The sequence below is a fragment of the Mustelus asterias genome, chromosome 13 (assembly GCF_964213995.1).
Source record: "Mustelus asterias chromosome 13, sMusAst1.hap1.1, whole genome shotgun sequence".
In the NCBI taxonomy this organism is placed as follows: domain Eukaryota; kingdom Metazoa; phylum Chordata; class Chondrichthyes; order Carcharhiniformes; family Triakidae; genus Mustelus; species Mustelus asterias.
The window spans coordinates 93,638,159-93,661,160 of record NC_135813.1 but is presented as its reverse complement, the minus strand read 5'-3'; the positions used below and the strand labels follow the sequence as shown (position 1 = coordinate 93,661,160).

The 23,002-nt window shown below is 43.4% G+C and overlaps 1 protein-coding gene across 5 annotated transcripts in view; it reads left to right on the top strand.

The window, feature by feature from the left end:
* The window catches only part of acacb (acetyl-CoA carboxylase beta), a 137,958-nt gene that overhangs the window by 15,448 nt on the left and 99,508 nt on the right, over window positions 1-23,002 (top strand). For 3 of the 5 annotated variants that reach the window (XR_013499395.1, XM_078227284.1, XM_078227282.1), the window contains 7 exons: window positions 1,148-1,250; window positions 8,596-8,725; window positions 10,045-10,183; window positions 10,322-10,431; window positions 11,463-11,544; window positions 13,379-13,477; window positions 17,119-17,228. Coding sequence is in view for 4 of the 5 variants with exons in the window: in XM_078227284.1 (XP_078083410.1) it covers window positions 1,192-1,250; window positions 8,596-8,725; window positions 10,045-10,183; window positions 10,322-10,431; window positions 11,463-11,544; window positions 13,379-13,477; window positions 17,119-17,228 (729 nt within the window). In the remaining variant the exon portion in view is untranslated. Of the gene's footprint in view, window positions 1-1,147; window positions 1,251-3,636; window positions 3,718-8,595; window positions 8,726-10,044; window positions 10,184-10,321; window positions 10,432-11,462; window positions 11,545-13,378; window positions 13,478-17,118; window positions 17,229-23,002 lie in introns of those variants that run through there. The other 2 variants (XM_078227285.1, XM_078227283.1) reach the window with 2 other exon arrangements.

Sequence of the window (23,002 nt, the reverse complement as noted above, 5' to 3'; positions counted from 1 at the left end):
CTCCAGTTTCCTCCCACAGTCTAAAGGTGTGTGTGTTAGGTGGATTGGCCATGATAAATTGCCCCTTGCTATTGGCCTTAGGATATTGGAATAGGATATTGTCAGGGGGATTAGCAGGGTAAATAATGGGGTTATGGGGATAGGGCCTGGGTGGGATTGTTGTCAGTGCAGGCCACCTTCTACTGTAGGGATTCTATGATTCTATGAATTTGCAAAATGAAAGAGCAATTAGTCCTAAACTAATTCTATTTCTCTAGACTGAATTGAAATACGGCTTATTTATGAGGTCTTGGCTTCACAAACAGAAGTACTAAGTACAAAATCAGGGAAGTTATGCTGAACCTACATAAAACTCTATTCAGTTCTAGTTGCCACACTTTAGAAAGGATGTGTGGGTCCTTGAGAGAATGCAGAGGACATTTACCAGAGTGATTCAGGGATGGGGAACTTTAGCCACAAGATCAGTTGCAGACTTCAGGATATTCTCTTTGGACCGAGGGAGATTTAATAGAGGTGTAAAAGATTATGACAGGTTTGGATAAGGTAGATGAGGGAAAGCTGCCCCTGTTATGGTGGAGGAATTAGGGGATGTGGATGCAAGGTTTTAGGCAAGAGATGCTTTGAGGAAGAAGTTTTTTTGAGGCAGCAAGTGGTAATGATCTGGCACGCCCTGCTGAGAAAAGTGGTGGAAGCGTACATGGGATTTAATGGGATTGAGGGCTATAGATAGGCCTAGAGGTGGGGATGTGATCGGTGCAACTTGTGGCCGAAGGGCCTGTTTGTGCTGTGGCTTTCTATGTTCTATGTTCTATAATCTATTTCAAAATGAAACTGGATTGGCATTTGAAGGAACTAAGCTTGCAGGGCTATAGGGATTGAGTGAGGGAATGTGACTGACTAGTTAAAGAGCTCGCATGGACCGAATGACCTCTGTGTGAATGGCTCTGTGAATGTTTTATCTAAATAATTACATTGCCGCTGCTGATTTTGTAACCACTCTTGTTTAATTGTCCTCTAGTTTCTAGCGATACCCTTGTGCTAATCAGTAAACCAAAATCAACAATGGTAGCTTTCTAATATTGATATAGTGCTGGGACAGTTAATGATTGTTGGTTGCGATGTAAAGAGATTTGTTCCCCTTCTCTAGTGCAAAATGTTTGGTCTCCATTGAAGGAATCAATTTTCTCGTGCATGAGTGAAACTCCTCGTGAAAGCGGACATCTGTACAGTTCATGTCTTTTAAAAGGAAGGTAATGTTATAACAGCGTCATAGTGTTAGTGTTAAGTTCCTTGTAAAATCCAATTTCAAATTCCCATAGTGTACCAGCAGGAAGAGAATGTAGTATGCCAAATCTTGAACCAGCTACTGTGCCAGCTTTCACCCTGTTTTCCCTCACCTGCAAGAAGTGTGGGGAGCTCACGGATTTCTTTAGCCTCAAGTTAGGAACTATCTAGATTCTTGATTGACAAGAGTGAAAGGTTATCTGTAAGCAGGAATGTCGGGTTGAAGTTCCAAGCAGATCAGCCATGATCTTATTGAATGGCGGAGCAGGCCTGAGGGGCTACTCCTGCTCCTAATTTGTATGTTTGTGTCTCTCCCTCTCTCACCCTGGGCTGGAAATCAGTTCTGGTGTCCAGCTGGATCCCAACATTGGATGCATTGCCAATTTGCGACTTCACATTGCCTGGCACAATTCTTTTTACAAGTTGATCAGTTAATGTCCAGGGGATCACACTTGTAGCCCAGTTAAGGATGGTGAGTGATTGTACAAGGCTAGAAAGCCAATAGGATGCCCAGCAGCACCAACATCAGAGATGGGAGCTACCAATGTATGTCAGCGAGAGAGAGAGAGAGAGCCTCAAGATGGAGGCGCCTGCTGAAGACTTTTGAAAACGTAGAGAGTAATCTGGCAACTGTGGCCAGTTTATTTTTGTGGAGGTGGGATCCACTTCATCCTGGGGATGCACGTATAACCTTTCAGGTAAGTCAGCTGCAGGAGGCTTTAAAACATTGCTAGAATGCAGGACCCCAGTCTGCGACTGTGAGGGTGCTTCCATGTTCCAGCCACTGTGGGGGACCTGCCAGCTGACTGAAAAATACCACACCACCTCAGAGAACGTTAGTTTTTATTGAATTTATAGTCTACCTGCTGCTTGAAGGAGAGTAGCTAGGCCTCCCACCACTCCATGGGCCAGAGGTGGGAATCTACGCGCTATTCTCCACTTGTTGTCCGGCCCTGCTGCCTTCCCATTGTCTTTTTCCTACACTCTTTCTTTAAAGTGTGGGGTAATAGCCATAAATTGGACAGAAAAATAAGTTGTGACAAAACAAAAGTGGGTAACTGAGAAACAACATATGTGGCAAGTCTACAGCATCGATGTTGTTCTGGAATGGGTCACAATATAATGTAATTAGTCACGGCGGACATCCTGGAAATGATTATTTTAGACACATTAACATAGTTTTGGGAGTGTACTCTAAGGCAAAGATCTGATAATCTGAAGAATCTGTCTGTGGAATTTTCAGGTCTTGGCTCTAAGCCAGTTAGAAGTGGAGTGGTACAACTTAAAAGCTGCTTGCAACACTTATTTACTTTCTGATTATGGAACGGTGTTGTAAATCAATTAGAGCATCCCTTCACTGTTTTAAACTAAAATCACCATATCCATTATACACTATATCCATTGTGAAGTCTGAGATCACATCAAGACTCAAGAACAGTTTCTTCCCTGCTGCCATCAGACTTTTGAATGGACCTACCTCGCACTAAGTTGATCCTTCTCTACACCCTCGCTATGACTGTAACACTACATTCCGCACTCTCTCATTTCCTTCTCTATGAATGGCATGTTTTGTCTGTATAGCGCGCAAGAAACAATACTTTTAATTGTATACTAATACATGTGACAATAATAAATCAAATCAAAATCACAGTGTGTGATTGAACTTGCTCAATGGAACAGGCTTACGTTATTTAACACTGTATACCTTTTGATATAGGAGACTTTGGGCCTGCATTTTGCGATAAGGAAGATTTTATTTGTAACTGGCACTTTATCCTTTGTTGGTTCTGTTAATATTTTTACATGAAGCTCTGGCACAGATTGTACCACTTCACTTCTAACTGGCATTTTCATTCATCTTGGGAGTGGAGAAGTACTTGTACACAATAAACCTTTTAAAAATTCATTCATGGAATCTGATATGTTGCTGGCGAGGCCAGCATTTATTTCCCATCCCTTTGCAAAGGTACTGCTGAACTGCCTTCTTGAACCACTGTAGTCCATTGGCTTAGCTGCACCTACAGTGCTGTTAAGAGGGAAATCCAGGATTTTGACCCAACAACATTGAAGGAATGATGATATTTTTGCAAATCGGGATAGTGAATGACTTGGAGGGGAGTTTCCCAGTGGTGTTCCCATGTGTCTGCTGCCCTTGTCAGGTCGTGGTCATGGATTTGGAAGGTGCTGTTGAAGGAGCCTTGGTAAGTTGCTGCATTGCATCTTGTGGTTGATATACACAGCTACCACTGTGCATTGGTGGTGGAGGGACTGAATGTTTGTGAATAGGGCACCAATCGAGCAGGCTGCTTTGTCCTGGATGGTGCCAGGTTTCTTGTGCAGCTGGAGCTGCACTCACCAGGCAAGTGGAGAACATTCCATCACACTTCTGACTTGTGCCTTGTAGATGGTGGACAAGTTTTGGTGAGTCAGGAGGTGAGTTACTCAGCACACCTTTTCCAACTTCTGACCTGCTCTTATAACCACATTATTTATATGGTTAGTCCAGTTGAATTTCTAGTCAGTGGCATCCCCAAAATGTTGTTAGTGACGGATTCAGTGATGCTAATACCATTGAATGTCGAGGGACAACGGTTAAATCCCCTCTTCTTGGTGACGGTCATTGCCTGGCACTTGTGTGGTACGAATGTTAGTTGCCACTTGTCAGCCCAAGCCTGGATATTGTGTAGGTCTTGCCTCTGGACAAGGATTGCTTCAACATCTGAGGAGTTTCAAATGGTGCTGGACATTGTGCAATCTTCAGTGAACACCCCCACTCCTGATCTTCAATAGGATTGCTGCAAGATGTCTTGCTTGGGTGAGTATTGTCCAGTGAGATGCTTCATAGATGTGACCTGCTGCTGCAACTGGAAATAAATGGTGAAGTTGTGGAGTTTTCAGGAGCCTTTGAATGTAGTGTTGAAGGCTCGCACTGTTCTTGAGTCCTCTGTAGTGTCTCCTGTCTGTCCCCCTGCCTCAGACCATCTCATTTCTGCCTCTTATTATAAGCTCCAGCTCTGCTATTTCAGTGTTCTCTGGGACATGCTCCACACACTGTAATTTGCAGCTCATACAAAACTTTGCTGGTATCTTTCTCCCATATCAAATCCTGCTCACCGGTCAGCCTTAATGGTTAGTCCTCCAATGTTTTTAATCAATTTTTTATTGCTGTTTTTTATATTCATTCATATCTCTATATCCCTGTAATTCCCCAGAATACTGTTTCTTTGACTCTTATCTTTTGAACATCCCCTCTCTGTTTGTCCCACTGTTGTCACCTTTGTCTTCAGCCAACTAGGTCCTGTGCTCTCTTCTTCCTTCTCCTCTTTCAAGATTTGCTTTAAACCCCCCCGCCACCCCCCCCACCCCGAACAAACTTTCTGTCAGCCTGCCTATTATTTCCTTTAGCTCGGTATCCATAACCTCTGCCTTGCAATATTTTTCTCCACTAAAAGTGCTTTAAAAAGCAAAGTGCTATTGTTTTTAGGGCTCATTGTAATGGAACATTGAAAGTTTTGAGCTATGAATTGTTTGTAAATTGACAAATATGTTCTCTTATTTCTCAAGATTCTTCCTCACACCACAGAAAAAACATTGGGGGTGGCCAAAACAGCTGATTTTGGGATCGATTGAACTCACCTGTACACATAGAACAATACAGCACAGAACAGGCCCTTCGGCCCACGATGTTGTGCCGAGCTTTATCTGAAACCAAGATCAAGCTATCCCACTCCCTATCATCCTGGTGTGCTCCATGTGCCTATCCATTAACCAAATGTTCCTAAAGTGTCTGACTCCACTATCACTGCAGGCAGTCCATTCCACACCCCAACCACTCTCTGCGTAAAGAACCTACCTCTGATATCCTTCCTGTATCTCCCACCATGAACCCTATAGTTATGCCCTCTTGTAATAGCTCCATCCACCCGAGGAAATAGTCTTTGAACGTTCACTCTATCTATCCCCTTCATCATTTTATAAACCTCGATTAAGTCTCCCCTCAGCCTCCTCTGCTCCAGAGAGAACAGCCCTAGCTCCCTCAACCTTTCCTCATAAGACCTACCCTCCAAACCAGGCAGCATCCTGGTAAATCTCCTCTGCACTCTTTCCAGTGCTTCCACATCCTTCTTATAGTGAGGTGACCAGAACTGCACACAATATTCCAAATGTGGTCTCACCAAGGTCCTGTACAGTTGCAGCATAACCCCACGGCTCTTAAACTCCAACCCCCTGTTAATAAAAGCTAACACACTATAGGCCTTCTTCACAGCTTTATCCACTTGAGTGGCAACCTTTAGAGATCTGTGGATATGGACCCCAAGATCTCTCTGTTCCTCCACAGTCTTCAGAACCCTACCTTTGACCCTGTAATCCACATTTAAATTAGTCCTACCAAAATGAATCACCTCACATTTATCAGGGTTAAACTCCATTTGCCATTTTTCAGCCCAGCTTTGCATCCTATCTATGTCTCTTTGCAGCCTACAACAGCCCTCCACCTCATCCTCTACTCCACCAATCTTGGTGTCATCAGCAAATTTACTGATCCACCCTTCAGCCCCCTCCTCTAAGTCATTAATAAAAATCACAAAGAGCAGAGGACCAAGCACTGATCCCTGTGGCACTCCACTAGCAACCTGCCTCCAATCCGAAAATTTTCCATCCACCACCACCCTCTGTCTTCGATCAGACAGCCAGTTACCTATCCAATCGGCCAACTTTCCCTCTATCCCACACCTCCTCACTTTCATCATAAGCCGACCATGGGGGACCTTATCAAACGCCTTACTAAAATCCATGTATATGACATCAACTGCCCTACCTTCATCAACACACTTAGTTACCCCCTCAAACAATTCAACTGCCCTATCTTCATCAACACACTTAGTTACCCCCTCAAAAAATTCAATCAAATTTGTGAGGCACGACTTGCCCTTCACGAATCCGTGCTGACTATACACCTCCATGGGTAACCTTTGCTGAAGACCCATGGTGCATTAACTTGAGCTCAGAAGGAGTGAAGCGCAGTGGCCATTTCAGCCAACCCCACAATCGATTGTTTTCCTGTCGTCATGCACTCTGAGTAAAAGGGGAATAGAAAAGCTGCCTTGCAACCATCTACAACACAGATAGAATGTGATACCAGCTGTTGAAGTAATCACCAAAGCATTGATCTAAGGTAGCTTCTGATGCAGCTACAGAATTAAAAGAAGACAAAACCCGTAAAGCACTGGAATTGATCTTGAGCCCTCTGTTAAGCAATTTGTTTGAAACATTCTCTTCCTCCCCCCATTCTGATCCCTTCCAAATTTTCCCACAGCCCACAGTAGTCGACTCTAGTCTCTTTCCCTTGCCCCCTTCATCGGCTGAGAAGCAACTCACTGCGATTGCCCACAACCCACCTCCTTCCCCCTCCCCAACTCTTTCCCCCAGGAACTTAGTCACCTTTCCTAATCCATTCATCCAAACAGGCCACACCAAAAGAAGGTGAAAACCTGCCCTGGGCTGCTGTCCTCACTCTCTCACTAATGCTCTGCATAATGAGACAATTATGCCGCTCCCATTCACCCACAAAAATCTAAATGACTCCCCACCAAGTGTGAAGAAATTGAACCATGGCCCATTGTAATCCTTCCATCTCAATGAGAAGCATTTTAGTTTAAAGTTTATTTATTAGTGTCACAAATAGGCTTACATTAACACTCCAATAAAGTTACTGTGAAAATACCCTAGTCACCACACTCCGGTGCCTGTTCTGGTACACTGAGGGAGGATTTAGCATGGCCAATGCTCCTAACCAGCACGTCTTTCAGAATGTGGGAGGAAACTGGAGTGCTAACCGCTGCGCCACCATGCCAGTCCTACTTTGCTGTTTTCTGCTTCTCTCCTCCACTGCTTAACCATTTTCTTTGCCTCCTAAATCCTAATTCCCCCTATCTTTGCTCAGTAAGAAAAGGTTTGGGTTTGAATCCCTGTGTGCAACACCAGTTGACCACCGATTGCTCATTACTGGGCAGGAATCTGCCTAAATATATATATATATATTTTTATCATATCTTGAGTTTGAACCTTGGAAAAAAGTTAAGGTTACTGAAAATGGATTTCAGTATGAGTATACTTATATCAGGACTTACTTTTATAGGGGCCCATTTAATCTAGTTTAGCAGAGTGTGTTAATTGTATAAAATACCTACGGTCTACTTTTTACTCAGGCATCAACTTGGAGGACCCCTATTCATGTTGTTATGCTTGTGGCAAGGTGTCTAATCAAACTCCCTGCTTGTATATTACAACTGTTGAAGAATGATTATAGCTGCAGCTTGAATCATGACCAGTTCATGTCTCAATGCACTTGTGATGTATGAAGTTTGTGGGTTTCAGTTTTTACAGAAAAGCAAACTAAATTGTGGAAAGTGATTACGAGGCACTGTAAAACTCCCAATGTAACAGTGGTCATAAATCTTTTATTTAGGAATCTGTCTCAGTTGTTGGCCTTTCCTGGAACCACGTCAGCTTTTATTTAAGCTGTCTGCCAGTTTTTCTGAATTTTTGAGGTTGGCACAGAGGAGGCTGCCGCCTTAATGAAGAGCAATCAACTCTTGATTGATGAGAATTTTGCAATGCACTCTGTTGTCTGAAGGTGTGTGTATCTAGATGCTATTGTAACATGAAGATGCCTGGTAGAGCAAGGGTTAATGTGTGACTGGAGCATACTACTGTCGACAGTATGATGTATAGAGTCACATGGTAATAGAATGAAAGAACAGTCTCAGAGTTTATAAGTTTATTTATTGGTGTCACAAGTAGGCTTACATTAACACTGCAATAAAGTTACTGTGAAAATCCCGTAGTCGCCACACTCTGACACCTGTTCGGGTACACTGAGGGAGAATTTAGCATGGCCAATGCACCTAACCAGCACATCTTTCAGACTGTGGGAGGAAACCAGAGCACCCGGAGGAAACCCGCGCAGATACAGAGAGAACATGCAGACTCCACACAGACTTTGACCCAAGTCAGGAATCGAACCTAGGTCCCTGGCGCTGTGAGGCAGCAGTGCTAACCACTGTGCCACCGTGCCGCCTCCAGGAAGAACTGACCTGCAGGACAGTAATTGCAATCTGCACATAGTTAATGATTACCAATAAATGGTTCATGTTTAAACATACAAGTCTCAAGATCTCATCAATGAGACACCATAGAAACCCATTTCCAGTCTTTAATAAGCATTTCTAAAACACAGCCTAAGTTCTGCTGGGGGAGGAAAGGAAAGTCTTTCTATGGTGACATCTTGTATGTTTTTTTTTGTTCCAGACCTAACATGTCAGGTTTGCACACTAAGAAGGGCAGGGAGGAGCAAAGGCTGGATCTGCACCGCGACTTCACTGTTGCCTCCCCCGCTGAGTTTGTCATTCGGTTTGGTGGGAATCGGGTTATTGAAAAGGTATGCACTACATTGGCGCCTGGTGCGTGGTTCGTGGACCAGAATTATTTGGTCTTATGTAAAATGTGTTTAGAAGTGGGTTGCAGAGAGAGCCACGCAAAGTCCCAATTATCCAAGTAATGAGGGAGGGGAAGAGAGTTAAGGGAGAAAACTTATAATTGGATGCACAGCCATAAAAATACATGCAAGAGAGAACATGAAAATGTATGAATGAGAAACACAAGAGAAAATGAGAGGATAAGAATTCCTGGAAAAGGAAACAAGTTATTATGCCCAAAAAACCTGCCCTATCTTGATAAATGAGCTCCACTTTCCCACTCTTCAAGATCTTTTGGTTTTCTTTTTTCACTAGAAACATAACTAGTTACCCCTGAACCCCTGAGCAATTTCCTTGGTAACTTTCCCGTTACCCTATCTGGGTGAAAATATTTCATCCCAAATCCTTTCTTCTTCATTACTTCCTAATTTTTTAATTTATACCCCCTGACATGTCAACCCTTTGCCAGAGTGAACAACATCTTTGATAAATTTGGTATATCAGCTTTGTCAGTTCACTTTATGACTTTGAAAATTGCAATTGGATTCCTTTTGAAATTCCATTTTTCCAAACAAAATTGCTCAATTCCCCTAGCCTTTCTTCAGAGCCTAAAAGTAGTCATCCCCACGATCATTATAGAATCATAGAAACCCTACAGTACAGAAAGAGGCCATTCGGCCCATCGAGTCTGCACTGACCACAATCCCACCCAGGCCCTACCCCCATATCCCTACATATTTACCCACTAATCCCTCTAACATACGCATCTCAGGGCACTAAAGGCAATTTTTAGCATGGCCAATCAACCTAACCCGCACATCTTTGGACTGTGGGAGGAAACCAGAGCACCTGGAGGAAACCCATGCAGACACGAGGAGAATGTGCAAACTCCACGCAGACAGTGACCCAAGCCGGGAATCGAACCCAGGTCCCTGGAGCTGTGAAGAAGCAGTGCTAACCACTGTGCTACCGTGCCGCCCCAATCCTTATAAATATTATAAATCCTTAACTAAATATAAATATATATTATAAATCCTTAACTATGCTGAGCCATAGCTCGGCACAGATCTCAGCCTTAGTCTTTCCTAGTCCATATGGTTCAGTGTTGCATTAAATAACTATCAAGTCATAGGATAAAATAAAAACGACTCCCCTTATGTTCAGAGCATATCAATAAACCTTGAGTTTGGAGTGTTATTCCCCTGACGCATCGCACATTTTGAAGAATTTAAGAGTTGTGCACAATTATTGCCCATTGACTTGTGCTATTATCTCTTACCAGGTCCTGATTGCCAACAATGGCATTGCAGCTGTTAAATGTATGCGGTCAATCCGCAGATGGTCCTACGAAATGTTTCGGAATGAAAGAGCAGTTCGGTTCGTAGTCATGGTTACTCCGGAGGATCTGAAGGCAAACGCAGGTGTTATTTTAGGAATTGTGTGCAGAAAAATCTTATTTTTCCATTGTTTAATTAAATGTAACTGCAAAATTGTTACAATTTTAAGACAAGTTCTACAAATGACAAGATCTCATCGTTGTGGAATGCTGTTCCTTTCAGAATACATCAAAATGGCGGATCAGTATGTACCAGTATCTGGAGGATCCAACAACAACAATTACGCCAATGTGGAGCTGATTGTGGACATTGCAAAAAGAATTCCAGTGCAGGTAAATTGTGGTATAATTCACTGTTCTGTTGCAAGCATTTAGAATGGAATGGGGAATGACCATCAAACCAGATTTGGAATTTTTGGGATAACGATTTTCTGATATATTTATATTTGTTATGAGTTTTATCTTTCCTTCCAAGCTACAGATTTTACAAGTTCCCAACTAAGCTCACATTCCCAGTCCTTTGTAAGCCTTTCCTCCTAACCACTTCATCTTTGCAATACATCATTAACAAAAGTGTTTCCCATTTTTTAAGGTACTAAACTAATAAAGAATGTAAACAAAAATAACCCGATGGGTGGAGGAAGGGCAGGACCAGAATAGGGGTGTGAACTGGTCAATTGTGTGGGTGGGGTGGGGTAGGGAGTGGTGTGGAGGATGTGCTGTAAGCGGGGTGGGGGAGGGGGCAGGTGTTGGGGTGACCTGTGCAAGACTGGATCTGGGTCTTTTTTAATAGTTACTCACAGAGTCATAGAATCCCTACAGTACAGAAGGAGGCCATTCGGCCCATCGAGTCTGTACCGACCACATCCCACCAGACCCTATTCCCGTAACCCCACACATTTATTCTGCTAACCCCCTTACACTAGGGTCAATTTAGCATGGGCAATCAACCTAACCCGCAGATCTTTGGAGTGTGGGAGGAAACCGGAGCATCTGGAGGTAACCCAGGGAGACATGGGGAGAAAGCACTAACTCCACACAGACAGTGACCCGAGGCCAGAATTGAATCTAGCTGCCTGGCGCTGTGAGGCAGCAGTGCTAACCACTGTGCCTAATTCTTCCAGAGTCACTATCAGGGTGAAACTGGCAGAACCATCCGAAGTTAGCAATTTAACTTGCTTTTGTCAGATGGTTCCCAGACCAGTGCAATTATCCAAAGGACGATAGCGCTTCTGGACAATTATTGGGTAAACCCTCGTGTGGGGAGTTCCTAGAGATGCACCCCAAATGCGATGCAGGGAACCAGGAAGCTATGAGCCTATACCTCAGCATCTGTTTGAAGTCGGAATTCTTGTTTCTTCTAGGCAGTGTGGGCTGGCTGGGGGCATGCATCTGAGAACCCCAAACTTCCAGAGCTTCTTCAGAAATACAATATTGCATTTCTAGGTAAGATTTTTTATTCAGTAAGGAATTGAGAAAAGTCGACTGATCCCATGCTGGGGTGAACCCTTCAAAGTTCCCATAGTAATCTATTAAGCAAGCATTTCCTGAAATGGTGAAAACAGTGATATTACTGTGAAAGGATAAGATGGAGTCGGCTCTGGAGCATCAACATTGACATTGGTTAGTTGAGCCTAAAGCCCTGTTTCTATGCTGTTAATTATTTATGTAAATTACTCCATTTGATGCCCCAAAATACTGTTGCAAATATACTGCAAATTTACTTAAAATTTCCTCAAAGCAGTGAATATATTGTAACAAACATACTGGTGAATCAAGAATCTCAGAAACATGCGACTAGCTTATCCTATTTGTATTATGAAATTAAGTGTGCAGATCAGTAATGGCACAATCTGAGTCATGAAATTCTGAATTTCCAATCCTTACAGTATACTAAATTTGACCACCTAAAGATCATTGAGTTATGGACACTCTCAATTGCTCTTTGTACTCTCAGGAATATCCTAAGTTACAATTTTTGAAAAATATTCATTTAAAAGTTGGCACAAGCAATGCAAGATCCTAAAAAGATTATACACAAATGGGGGTCAAAATTAGCCCTTGTTTCAGCTGTTTCCCATTCTGTAGGTACTTGCAATACATCTAATGTTGTGTTGTCATTCTGTAGCAATCATCTTAAATGGGCATTAGATCCCTTGTATATCTTAATGGGAAATCAGGGACCCCATTTCAAAATAGCTCAGATACTGGATAGCGCCTGTTTATTTTTATTCTTTCATGGGATGTGGGCATTGCTTGCAAGGCCAGCATTTGTTGCCCATCCCTAAATTGCCCTTAAACTGAGTGGCTTGCTTGGAAGGTTAGTTTATTACACACATTTTTAAGAAAACCATGAAAGAAGCGCCCATTAACTTCCCACTCCACATTTGTGCAATATAAAGGAGGTTATATAGCACCCGGACCACAGAGAAAATGAATATTGGTTCAGGTGAGTTCCAGAGTCAAGAATCAAAGCCCAAGAATCAAAGCCCTTCACAGGGGTTGGCTGGCTGAAGACTGGGGGTGTAAGATTTGCTCTTCTGGTGGTATTAGAGTCACATGATGAAGTAGGCACACAGAGATTGAATCAAGTCGATCGTACAAAATCATCTCAGCAGAATGAGGTTAGATGGGGGCCGATTGTCCAACATGGTCAGAGCTTGTTTCTGTGTGGCCTGCCAGTTGGATGTTAAACAGCAGGCTGGGGCATGCAGCTCAAGAGAGTTCAGCCGACCAAAGTCTTACATCGTGTAACCTTGCTTTTCCACAATGACTTCAACAAAAGATTTTTATCCACTGTCTGGAATTTGGCTTTGTGTCCAGGACTGATAACGTCCCAGCCATTATGGGTTGAAAGCGGGAGTCACTGGATCAGGGTCTGGTGTTTGGAAAGTCATTGTTGCCATGGACTCCCAAGACTGTGCTAACAAGCTTGGCTTATCCAATGTAAAAGGTTTCTGTGTAGCTCTCTGTGAAGTTGGTCTGTGCAGTTCCAGCTGGTCTGTCAGAAGTTCCTTCGACATAATGAGGTATGGCATTTCCGAAACTGAGAAGTGAATTATTTTGTTCTGGTGACCCACAGATAGGGGGTTAACTGTCATAATTGTCTTCATTCAGCAGAAAAGAATAAGAAATAGCAATAAGAGTGAAGTTTAAAAAAATACAATGTTGGGTTGTGTTCAATAACAAACTGAATATAAAATCAATGTATTCTACAGGCATTCTATTCTGTTTTCTCAGTTTGACCTCCATTCACTTTTCTCTACTTTTCTTATTGTAGGTCCTTCAAGCCAGGCTATGTGGGCATTAGGAGACAAAGTGGCCTCCTCCATTGTTGCACAGACTGCAGGGATCCCAACATTGCCTTGGAGCGGATATGGTAAGGGGACTGAGTGCAATGTATGGCTTCATGGTAATCCCTACACATCAGTGGATACAGTAACTGATGGAAGGAAGATTTGTGTTGTGTAGCTGTTGTTCCCTTTCGTAACAGTTCTTCACAAAACTAAAAATTTTCATGCTGTAGAGTGGATCAAAATTACCCAGATAATTTTAGCAAAGCTAAGTAACTGGGTTGAATCAACGACAGTCTTGGCCAATTCAAAAAAGATACATTATTAAAGGAGAAAGTTAGTTTGAGCAGTAGTACTTTGCACTCAAATTAAGATCTGCTATTTCAAGTCTCCAGTGAAGTCTTTCATCTTAATGCGACCTAAATTCAGCTTGGAAGGATATTCAGTAGACAAGATTTTGCATCGCATCTTGGGCTCAATCAAACCAGATCCAAGCTGACAGTCTGAGGCATTGCACCCCCTCCCGGGCTTGATCTAATGCTTCATCTTAGCCAAAAGGCCTAGATGGCTTTGAAAAATTACATCAGCCTTGGTTCTATCTCATTGGCTACCACGATCCTTTACTCTACTCTAGCTCAGGCAAGCCACCATTGCAGCGTCAGCCCAGTGCGATGGGCGAGCCTTGGCTACTGGCCTTTGTGAAAATGTATTGCCAGCTGTGTGTGTAGCAGTTTGAATACTGGTGGATGGCAGCTTCCACACTTCAGTTTGAGCTGTTACATGCAGCAGAGGAAAACAATTGGAGTTGGTGCGTCAAATAGATGAAAGAAAATGCAGTTGACGTGCCAGACATAATTATTTTTCTCTGCATTGTGTTTCTTTAACTTTGCCTCAGAGGGAAGTACTAATGTTTGCTCTGTGTCAAAGGAGCTCAGCTGAAACTGGTGGTTCAGTAAAGTGCTTGGAGGTTTGCGTTATACCCTATCGCTCTGTGAAAGTGGTCTGCTGATTCACTCTGACACAACATATCATTGCTCCTTTGCTTTTTCCCTGTCTGCTCCAGCAAGCGGTGACTTGTACTAGTCTGTGGTTCCGTGCCATCACTTACTCTCCAATATCTTGCCCAAGCATTTGTGAGCTTAGGCAGGAAGTGTCAGTGGAATGTGTGCAGCCAAGGGTGATCCTGTTCCCACTTGGCACACGCATATCTAGGGCTATTGCAGGGAGAAGATGTCACTTATGCTAGTTCAGGCATCCTAAGTGAATAGAGGGACTACATTCTCCAGAAAACAGGGAGGTGAGAGTAGGCAAGCTTGAAGGGAAATGTATTTTAAAGATCACCTATTACTTCCCTGATTTGTGAGATGGATGCATTTACCCATCACTAGATATTGATCAGGAGCAGAGACCTTGATTGAATTTTCTTCCTTTGCCAATCTGGCTGACTACTTTAGATCAACCGGCTCAACACAGACCAGGGATTGAACTCGAGTCCTCTGATCTGATGGCTCAATTCCACACTGGACAGTGCATTTACTCTTGTAACTGAAGCGTTAAGAAAACCACATTCTCAGCCTAAAGAAACATAACCTGGAGCAATCCAGGTTATCCAGGGGCGGCACGGTAGCACAGTGGTTAGCACTGCTGCTTCACAGCTCCAGGGACCTGGGTTCGATTCCCGGCTTGGGTCACTGTCTGTGTGGAGTTTGCACATTCTCCTCGTGTCTGCGTGGGTTTCCTCCGGGTGTTCCGGTTTCCTCCCACAGTCCAAAGATGTGTGGGTTAGGTTGATTGGCCATGCTAAAATTGCCCCTTAGTGTCCTGAGATGCGTAGGTTAGAGGGATTAGCGGGTAATATGTGTAGGGATATGGGGGTAGGGCCTGGGTGGGATTGTGGTCGGTGCAGACTTGATGGGCCGAATGGCCTGTTTCTGCACTGTAGGGTTTCTATGGTTCTATGAATCTGCTTGGTAAATATTTACCATGCTGCAAAACCTGATGACCAAACTCCATAACTTAAACTTTTCCTGGACATGAGCACAGTTAAAATTTTCTCTTGTTATTGTAGCCATTTATTTTAAATGAGCATTTTGAAATAGTAACATCAATTGTCAAGAAGAAAATTACACTCCAGCTACAAATTAATTTCTGTTATATAATTTGTACAGGGCAGGTAAAGTTTAATCATTTTGGCCAGTGTGCTTGCTGCATGTTGACCAGCATTATGAAGGATCAGGAATTATGATTTGGTCCCATTGATGACAGAGTGCAAAAATAACATCAATGAACCATATATACCCAAAGACTCCTGCTTCCTTTCCAGCTGTTGAGTTAGCTGATCTTGGTTTTGGGCAAAGGTTGTAGCACTGTAATTAGCTCAACAACCCCTATTGGGGAGGAGAAAAAAAATCAATTAGCTTTCCCATTTAAAGGCATACTTAGCTGGCAAAGGAGAGTCAATGATCAGGGCACAAGGCTAGCCCATTGCACTGGCAGCGTGCTGACGCCTGTGTTCGTGGTTTGCCTAAGCTAGAGTAGAGTAAAGGATCAGGGTAGCCAATGAGGTAAAGCCGAGGCTTTACCTGATGCACTTTTTCAAAACCATCTCGGCCTTTTGGCTAAGATGAAGCGTTAGATCAAGCCGGGAAGGGGGTGCAATGCCTCATCCTGTCAGCTTGGATCTGGTTTGATCGAGTTCAGGATGGGATGCAAAGTCTTGTTTTGATTTGATTATTATTGTCACATGTATTAACATACAGTGAATACTATTGTTTCTTGCGCGCTATACAGACAAAACATTCCGTTCATAGATAAGGAAATGAGAGAGTGCAGAATGTAGTGTTACAGTCATAGCCAGGGTGTAGAGAAAGATCAACTTAATGCAAGGTACGTCCATTCAAAAGTCTGACAGCAGCAGGGAAGAAGCTATTCTTGAGTCGGTTGGTATGTGACCTCAGACTTTTGTATCTTTTTCCCAAAGGAAGAAGGTGGAAGAGAGAATGTCTGGGGTGTGTGGGGTCCTTAATTATGCTGGCTGCTTTGTTGAGGCAGCGGGAAGTGTAGACAGAGTCAATGGATGGGAGGCTGGTTTGCGTGATGGATTGGACTACATTCACAACCTTTTGTAGTTCCTTGCGGTCTTGGGCAAAGCAGGAACCACACCAAGCTGCAATACAACCAGAAAGAATGCTTTCTATGGTGCATCTGTAAAAGTTGGTGAGAGTCGTAGCTGACATGCCGAATTTCCTTAGTCTTCTGAGAAAGTAGAGGCATTGGTGGGCTTTCTTAACTATAGTGTCGGCATGGGGTCCAGGGCAGGTTGTTGGTGATCTGGACACCTAAAAACGTGAAGCTCTCGACCCTTTCTACTTCGTCTCCATTGATGTAGTCAGGGGCATGTTCTCCTTTACGCTTCCTGAAGTTGATGACAATCTCCTTCGTTTTGTTGACATTGAGGGAGAGAAGCTAGCTTGTCTTGTCAGCTTGGATCTTGTTTATCCCTCATGTGGGGACCATGATTGGAGGTGATTTGAATTGGCTGTTTTGATTAGAAATAAAGTACCAGAAGGTACCAAAAATAAATTGGCCTTTGGGTAGAAAGGTTTTCCAGGAGCATTCCCACCCCTCACCCTCCCGCCCTGCTCACCACAGGTAGGGCATTAACTTCTTAATCTCTTATTACTTATTTGCATTGAGGTTAAATATTTTGCCTCCTGTTGTAACTTAGGCCTGAATCTTGAGTGGACAGAGGAAGATCAGAGGCTGAAGAAGATTGTCATTGTCCCTAAGGAAGTGTACATGAATGGCTGTGTACGAGATGCCACTGAAGGTTTGGAGGTGTGTACCTGTTAGTGTCAGTGTACCCGTGACAAAACAGATAAAGATAAGAACTGTTGCAAGCTTGTTTGTGGAATACAAGTCATACCTAGCACAAAGGAAGGTGGTTGTGGCTTTTGGAGGTCAATCTCTCAGACCCAGCAAATCACTGCAGAAGTTCCACAGGGTAGTGTCCTAGGCCCAACCATCTACAGCTGCTTCATCAATGACCTTCCCTCCATTAGAAGGTCAGAAGTGGGGATGTTCACTGATGATGATTGCACAATGTTCATCACCATTCACAATTGCTCAGGTACTGAAGCAATCTGTTCCCATTTGCAGAATAATGTGGACAACTTTTGGACGTGGGCTGATAAGTGGCAAATAAGTTTCACACCACACAAGTGCCAGGCAATGGCCATCTCCAACAAGGGAGAATGTAACAATCTCCCTTTGACATTCAATGGCATTACCATCACTGAATCCCCCACTATCAACATCCTGGGGGTTGCCATTGACCAGAAACGGAACTGGACTAGCCATGTAAATGCTGTGGCTACAAGAACAGCTCAGAGGCCTGCTCACCTGGAGCGGATAACTCACCTCCTGATTCCCCAAAGCCTGTCCGCCATCTGCACAGCTCAGGTGTACTCTCCACTTGCCTAGATGATATAACTCCACCAACACTCAAAAACCTCGACACCATCCAGGATAAAGCAGCTTGCTTGATTGCCACCCATTCACCACCTTCAACACTCACTCCCTCTACCCGCCACACACGGTGGCAGCAGTGTGTACCATCTATAAGGTGCACTGCAGCAACTCACCAAGGCTCCTTCAACAGCACCTGCCAAACCTGCGACCTCTGCCACCTAGAAGGACAAGGGCAGCAGACAAATGGGAACCGCCTGCAAGTTCACCTCTAAACCACTCACCATCCTGACTTGAAAATATGTCACCGTTCCTTCAGTGTCACTGGGACAAAGTCCTGAAACTCCCTCCCTAACAGCACTGTGGGGTGTTCCTATAAGACATGAACTGCAGTGGTTCAAGCAGATGGCATGCCACCACCACCACCAAGAACAATTAGGGATGGGCAATAAAAACTGGCCGAGCTACCGACTCTCGCATCCCATAAAATAATTTTTAAAATGTCAATGCTTGGGTTTCTTCTTGTGGTAAATTCTTAATCATCAATGGCTGGGGGAGCACTTCACTGCAAAGACAAGGGAAGGAAGGAATTGAAGAGTGGCATCTGTGAGCAACTGATGCAACCAGTTTTGGAGCCAAGTCTTACCACGCTTTTGGGACCGTGGCATCTGGTGGTGAATTAGCTGATAGTTCATGTGATGCTAAACTGACATCAGAATCTCAGGTTCAAGTAACTATTCTGTAGGACAGTACGGCAGGATCAAGAACCTTTATTGTATTCTTGTTTTCTACTATGTATTACCCAGATGCCCCATCATTGCTCTTGTCTTAGCTCAAGTATAGAATGCATTAGATGCAGAACACAGCTCTTCCTGTTCTGTCAATGTGGTTTAAAGGATCAAAAACACTTGTGGGGCTGGTATTCAGACCACCAAACTGTCGTGGTAATATGGGGAAAAACATTCGACAGGAAATCATGTGTCTTGTGGTTCAGGTCAGAAACACCAAAATATTTTATGAAGCCCGCCCGGACCATAAGTTTTGCACATTGAATTTGGATAGGATAAGCATGATATGTTTCACTTCAGGTATGATTCAAATGACCCCCTATGGAACTTTTATCAAACAAAGTTTATTTAAGCATATAGTTAACATGTATGGTAAGAAAATTAGCAATAACTTTTAACAATTACAGACAAAAACAAAACAACCATGATAATGTATAACCCTTAACAAATATATCTAAGATGTTCCTAACAAACAAAAACTTCCTATAGACCAAAGAAAACTCTATCCACAGGCATAACACAGCAAAGAGTAATGCTCACGTGATACTGGAACTGAGTCCTTTGGTTGGAGAATTGAAAATCCTGACTTCTCAGCCTTGTAACTTCTAGCAACCCTCTGAAACCACACTCAGAACAGTTTGAAGTAAGAACACCAGGGACAGACTGTGGTCACGTCACCAACAGCAGATGTTCTACTCCGGGAAGGCAAGAAGCCTTGGTTTCAGCCAACCAGCAGAATTTCCAAAACCTGGGAGTGAGAGATACGCTTCTTTTCAGCTTAATGTCCCTTCTAAAGTTAAAACCTGCAGCCAGCCAAAACAGAAAATAAAACCTTAAATTCACTGGGAAGAAATAAAATTGTCCGAAACACATGACCTCCCTCCTAAGAATGCAGGGTCATAAAAGATCTCAGAGTAAAAATAAACAACCTCATTTAAACCACTGAAGGAGCAATAAAAAGCCTGCGAGCAGATGGCCTGGCAGCAATGTAACCAAAACAGCTTATAGCTGCAGAGAACGTGATTTAATAAAAAGCATTTCTTAAAGGTACACTAACGTCACAGTGTTCAAGGAACATCTGTGATTATGGGTGACTTTAATCTGCATGTAGATTGGAAGGGTCAAATAGAGGAGGAATTCCTGCAATGTATATGGAATGGTTTTCTGGCGTAATATGTTGAGGAACCAACAAGGGAACAGGCCATCTTGGACTGGGTATTGTGCAATGAGAAAGGATTAGTTAGCAATCTAGCTGTGAGAGAACCCTTGGGGACGAGTGACCATAATATATTAGGATTCTTTGTCAAGGTGGATAGTGATGTAGTTGATTCTGAGACCAGGGTCCTGAATCTCAATAAAGGTAACAATGATGGTATGAGGCATGAATTGGCCATGATGGTCTGGAAACATTACTGAAAGGAAGGACAATGGACAGGTAATGGCAGGCATTTAAAGAACAAATAGGTGAACTCCTGAAGTTATATATCCCTGTTTGGCACAACAGTGGTAAGGGAACTGTGGCCAAACCATAGCTCACAAGGGAAATTAGAGATAATATGAGATTCAAGGAAGAAGCATACAAATAGGCAAGAGAAAGCAAGAGGCCTGAGGATTGGGAGCAGTTTAAAATTCAGCAAAGGAGGACCAAGGGATTGATTAAGAAGGGAAAAACAGAATATGAAAATAAGCTAGTGGGGAACATAAAAACTGACTGTAAAAGTTTCTCCACGTATGTAAAAAGAAAAAGATTGACAAAAACGAATGCAGGCCCCTTACAGTCAGAAACGGGAGAATTCATAACGGGGAATAAAGAAATGGCCGAGGAATTAAATTCGTACTTGGGTTCAGTCTTCACAAAGGAAGACATGAATAATGTACCAGAAGTAATGAGGGAAATATGTTTTAATGAGGAGATGAAGGAAATCATCATTAGTAGAGAAATGATTTTGGGTAAATTCGTGGGATTGAAGGTGGATAAATCTCCCAGGGCCTGATAATCTTCATCCCAGAGTACGTAAGGAAGTGGCCTTGGAAATGGTAGATCCATTGATGGTTATTTTCCAAAATTCTTGCACGATAGCACAGTGGTTAGCACTGCTGCCTCACAGCGCCAGGGACTCGAGTTCGATTCCCGGCTTGGGTCACTGTCTGTGTGGAATTTGCATGTTCTCCTCGTGTGGGTTTCCTCCAAGTGCTCTGGTTTCCTCCCATATTCTGAAAGACGTGCTGGTTAGGTGCATTGACCTGGATAGGCGCCAGACTGTGGTGACTCGGGGAATTTCACAGTAACTTCATTGCAGTGTTAATGTAAGCCTTATTTGTGACTAATAAATAAATAAACTTTATAATAAATAAAATTCTGGACTGGTTCCTATGGATTGGAGGGTAGCTAATATAAGCCTGCTATTCATAAAGGGAGGTAGAGAGAAAACAAGGAACTATAGACCAGTGAGCCTAACATCAGTACTGGGGAAGTTGCTAGAGTCCATTGTCAAGGATTTCATTGCTCAGCATTTGAAAGGCAGTGGTATAATCAGACAAAGTCAGCATGGATTTACAAAGGGAAAATCATGCTTGACTAATCTATTGGAATTCTTTGAGGATGTAACTAGTAGAGTTGACTTTGGAGAACCAGTGGATGTGGTTTATTTAGACTTTTAACAAGGCTTTCAACAAGGTCTCACATAACAGACCACTATGTAAAGTTAAGGCACATGGGATTGCAGGTAATGTCTTGAGGTGGATAAAAAGCTGGTTAGCAGATAGGAAGCAAAGAGTTGGCATAAATGGGTCTTTTTCTGATTGGCAGGCAGTGACTAGTGGTGTACTGCAGGGATCTGTGTTCGGACTCCAACTGTTCATATTATATATTAATGATTTGGAAGAGGGAAATAAATGTATTACCTGTAAATTTGCAGATGATACAAAGTTGAGTGGGAGGGTGAGCTGTGAGGAAGATACAGAGATGCTTCAGTGTAATTTGGACAGGCATATGGACGTATGCATGGCAGATACAGTGTAATGTGGATAAATGTGAGGTTATCCACTTGGGTAGCAAAAATATCAGGATATTGGATTTGATGATCAGCCATGATCAAAATGAATGGTGGAGACGGCTCGAAGGGCCAAACGGCCTACTCCTGCTTCTATTTTCTATGTTTATCCCTGGCGTCTTGGATCAATATTTATCCTTCAATCAACATCACAAAAATAGATTATCTGGTCATTATCACATTTCTTTTTGCTGTGTTCAAACAACCACATTTCCTACATTACAACAGCAACTACACTTCACCAGTGGCTATGAAAAGTGTCATATAAATGCAACCAAAAGAGAAAATGCTGGAAAATCTCAGCAGGTCTGGCAGCATCTGTAAGGAGAGAAACGAGCAGACGTTTCGAGTCCAGACGACCCTTTGTCAAAGCTAAAAGGCATAGAAAGTGGGAAATATTTACACTGCAGTGTGAGGGAATGAAAGATGAGTCATAGCCACAGAAACCAGGGGAAAAGGCTGCAAATAGCTGTCCACAGAATAGAACAAGTTCAGCCAGACGGAGGAGAGTGGTGGTGGATGGGAATTGTTCAGGCCTCTTTTCAAGAAAGAAGCGAAGAGCTCTCAGACCGTCCTGGTGTGGGATGGAGGTGTAGAGAGATTGCACATCCATGGTGAATAGGAGGCAGTTAGGGCCAGCGAGCTGGAAGCTGTCAATATGACGCAGGGTAGCAGAGGAATCCCGGGAGGGAATGGACCAGGGGAGTGAGGATGGAGTCAAAGTAAGAGGAAATAAGTTCAGTGGGGCAGGAGCATGCTGACACAGTGGGCCAACCAGGGTAGTTCTTTTTGTGGATTTTGGGAAGTAGGTGGAAGCAGGCTGTCCAGGGTTGAGAGACTGAGGTTGGAAGCTGTGGGGGGAAGGGATCCGGAGGAAATGAGATCGGTGACGGTGTTGGAGATAATGGCTTGATGTTCAGTGGTGTGGTCATGGTCCAGTGGGAGGTAGGACGAAGTATCTGAGAGTTGGCGCTGAGCCTCTGCAAGGTAGAGGTCAGTACACCAAACGACAACAGCCCCCCTTTTGTCGGCAGATTTGATGACAAAGTCAGGATTGGACCTGAGGGGGCGGAAAGTCGGAAGGAGAAAGGTTGGAATGGGTGAGGGGGGCAGAAAAATTGAGACGGCCAATGTCCCGTCGACAGTTCCCAATGAAAAGATTGAGGGCAGGTAATTTTCCAGTGGGGGTGTCCATTTGGAGGCAGAATGTTGGAGGCACATGAAAAGATCTGTGGAATGCGGGGAGGATTCTTGCCCAAAGAAGTGGGCACGGAGACGAAGGCGACGGAAGAAGAGTTCAACA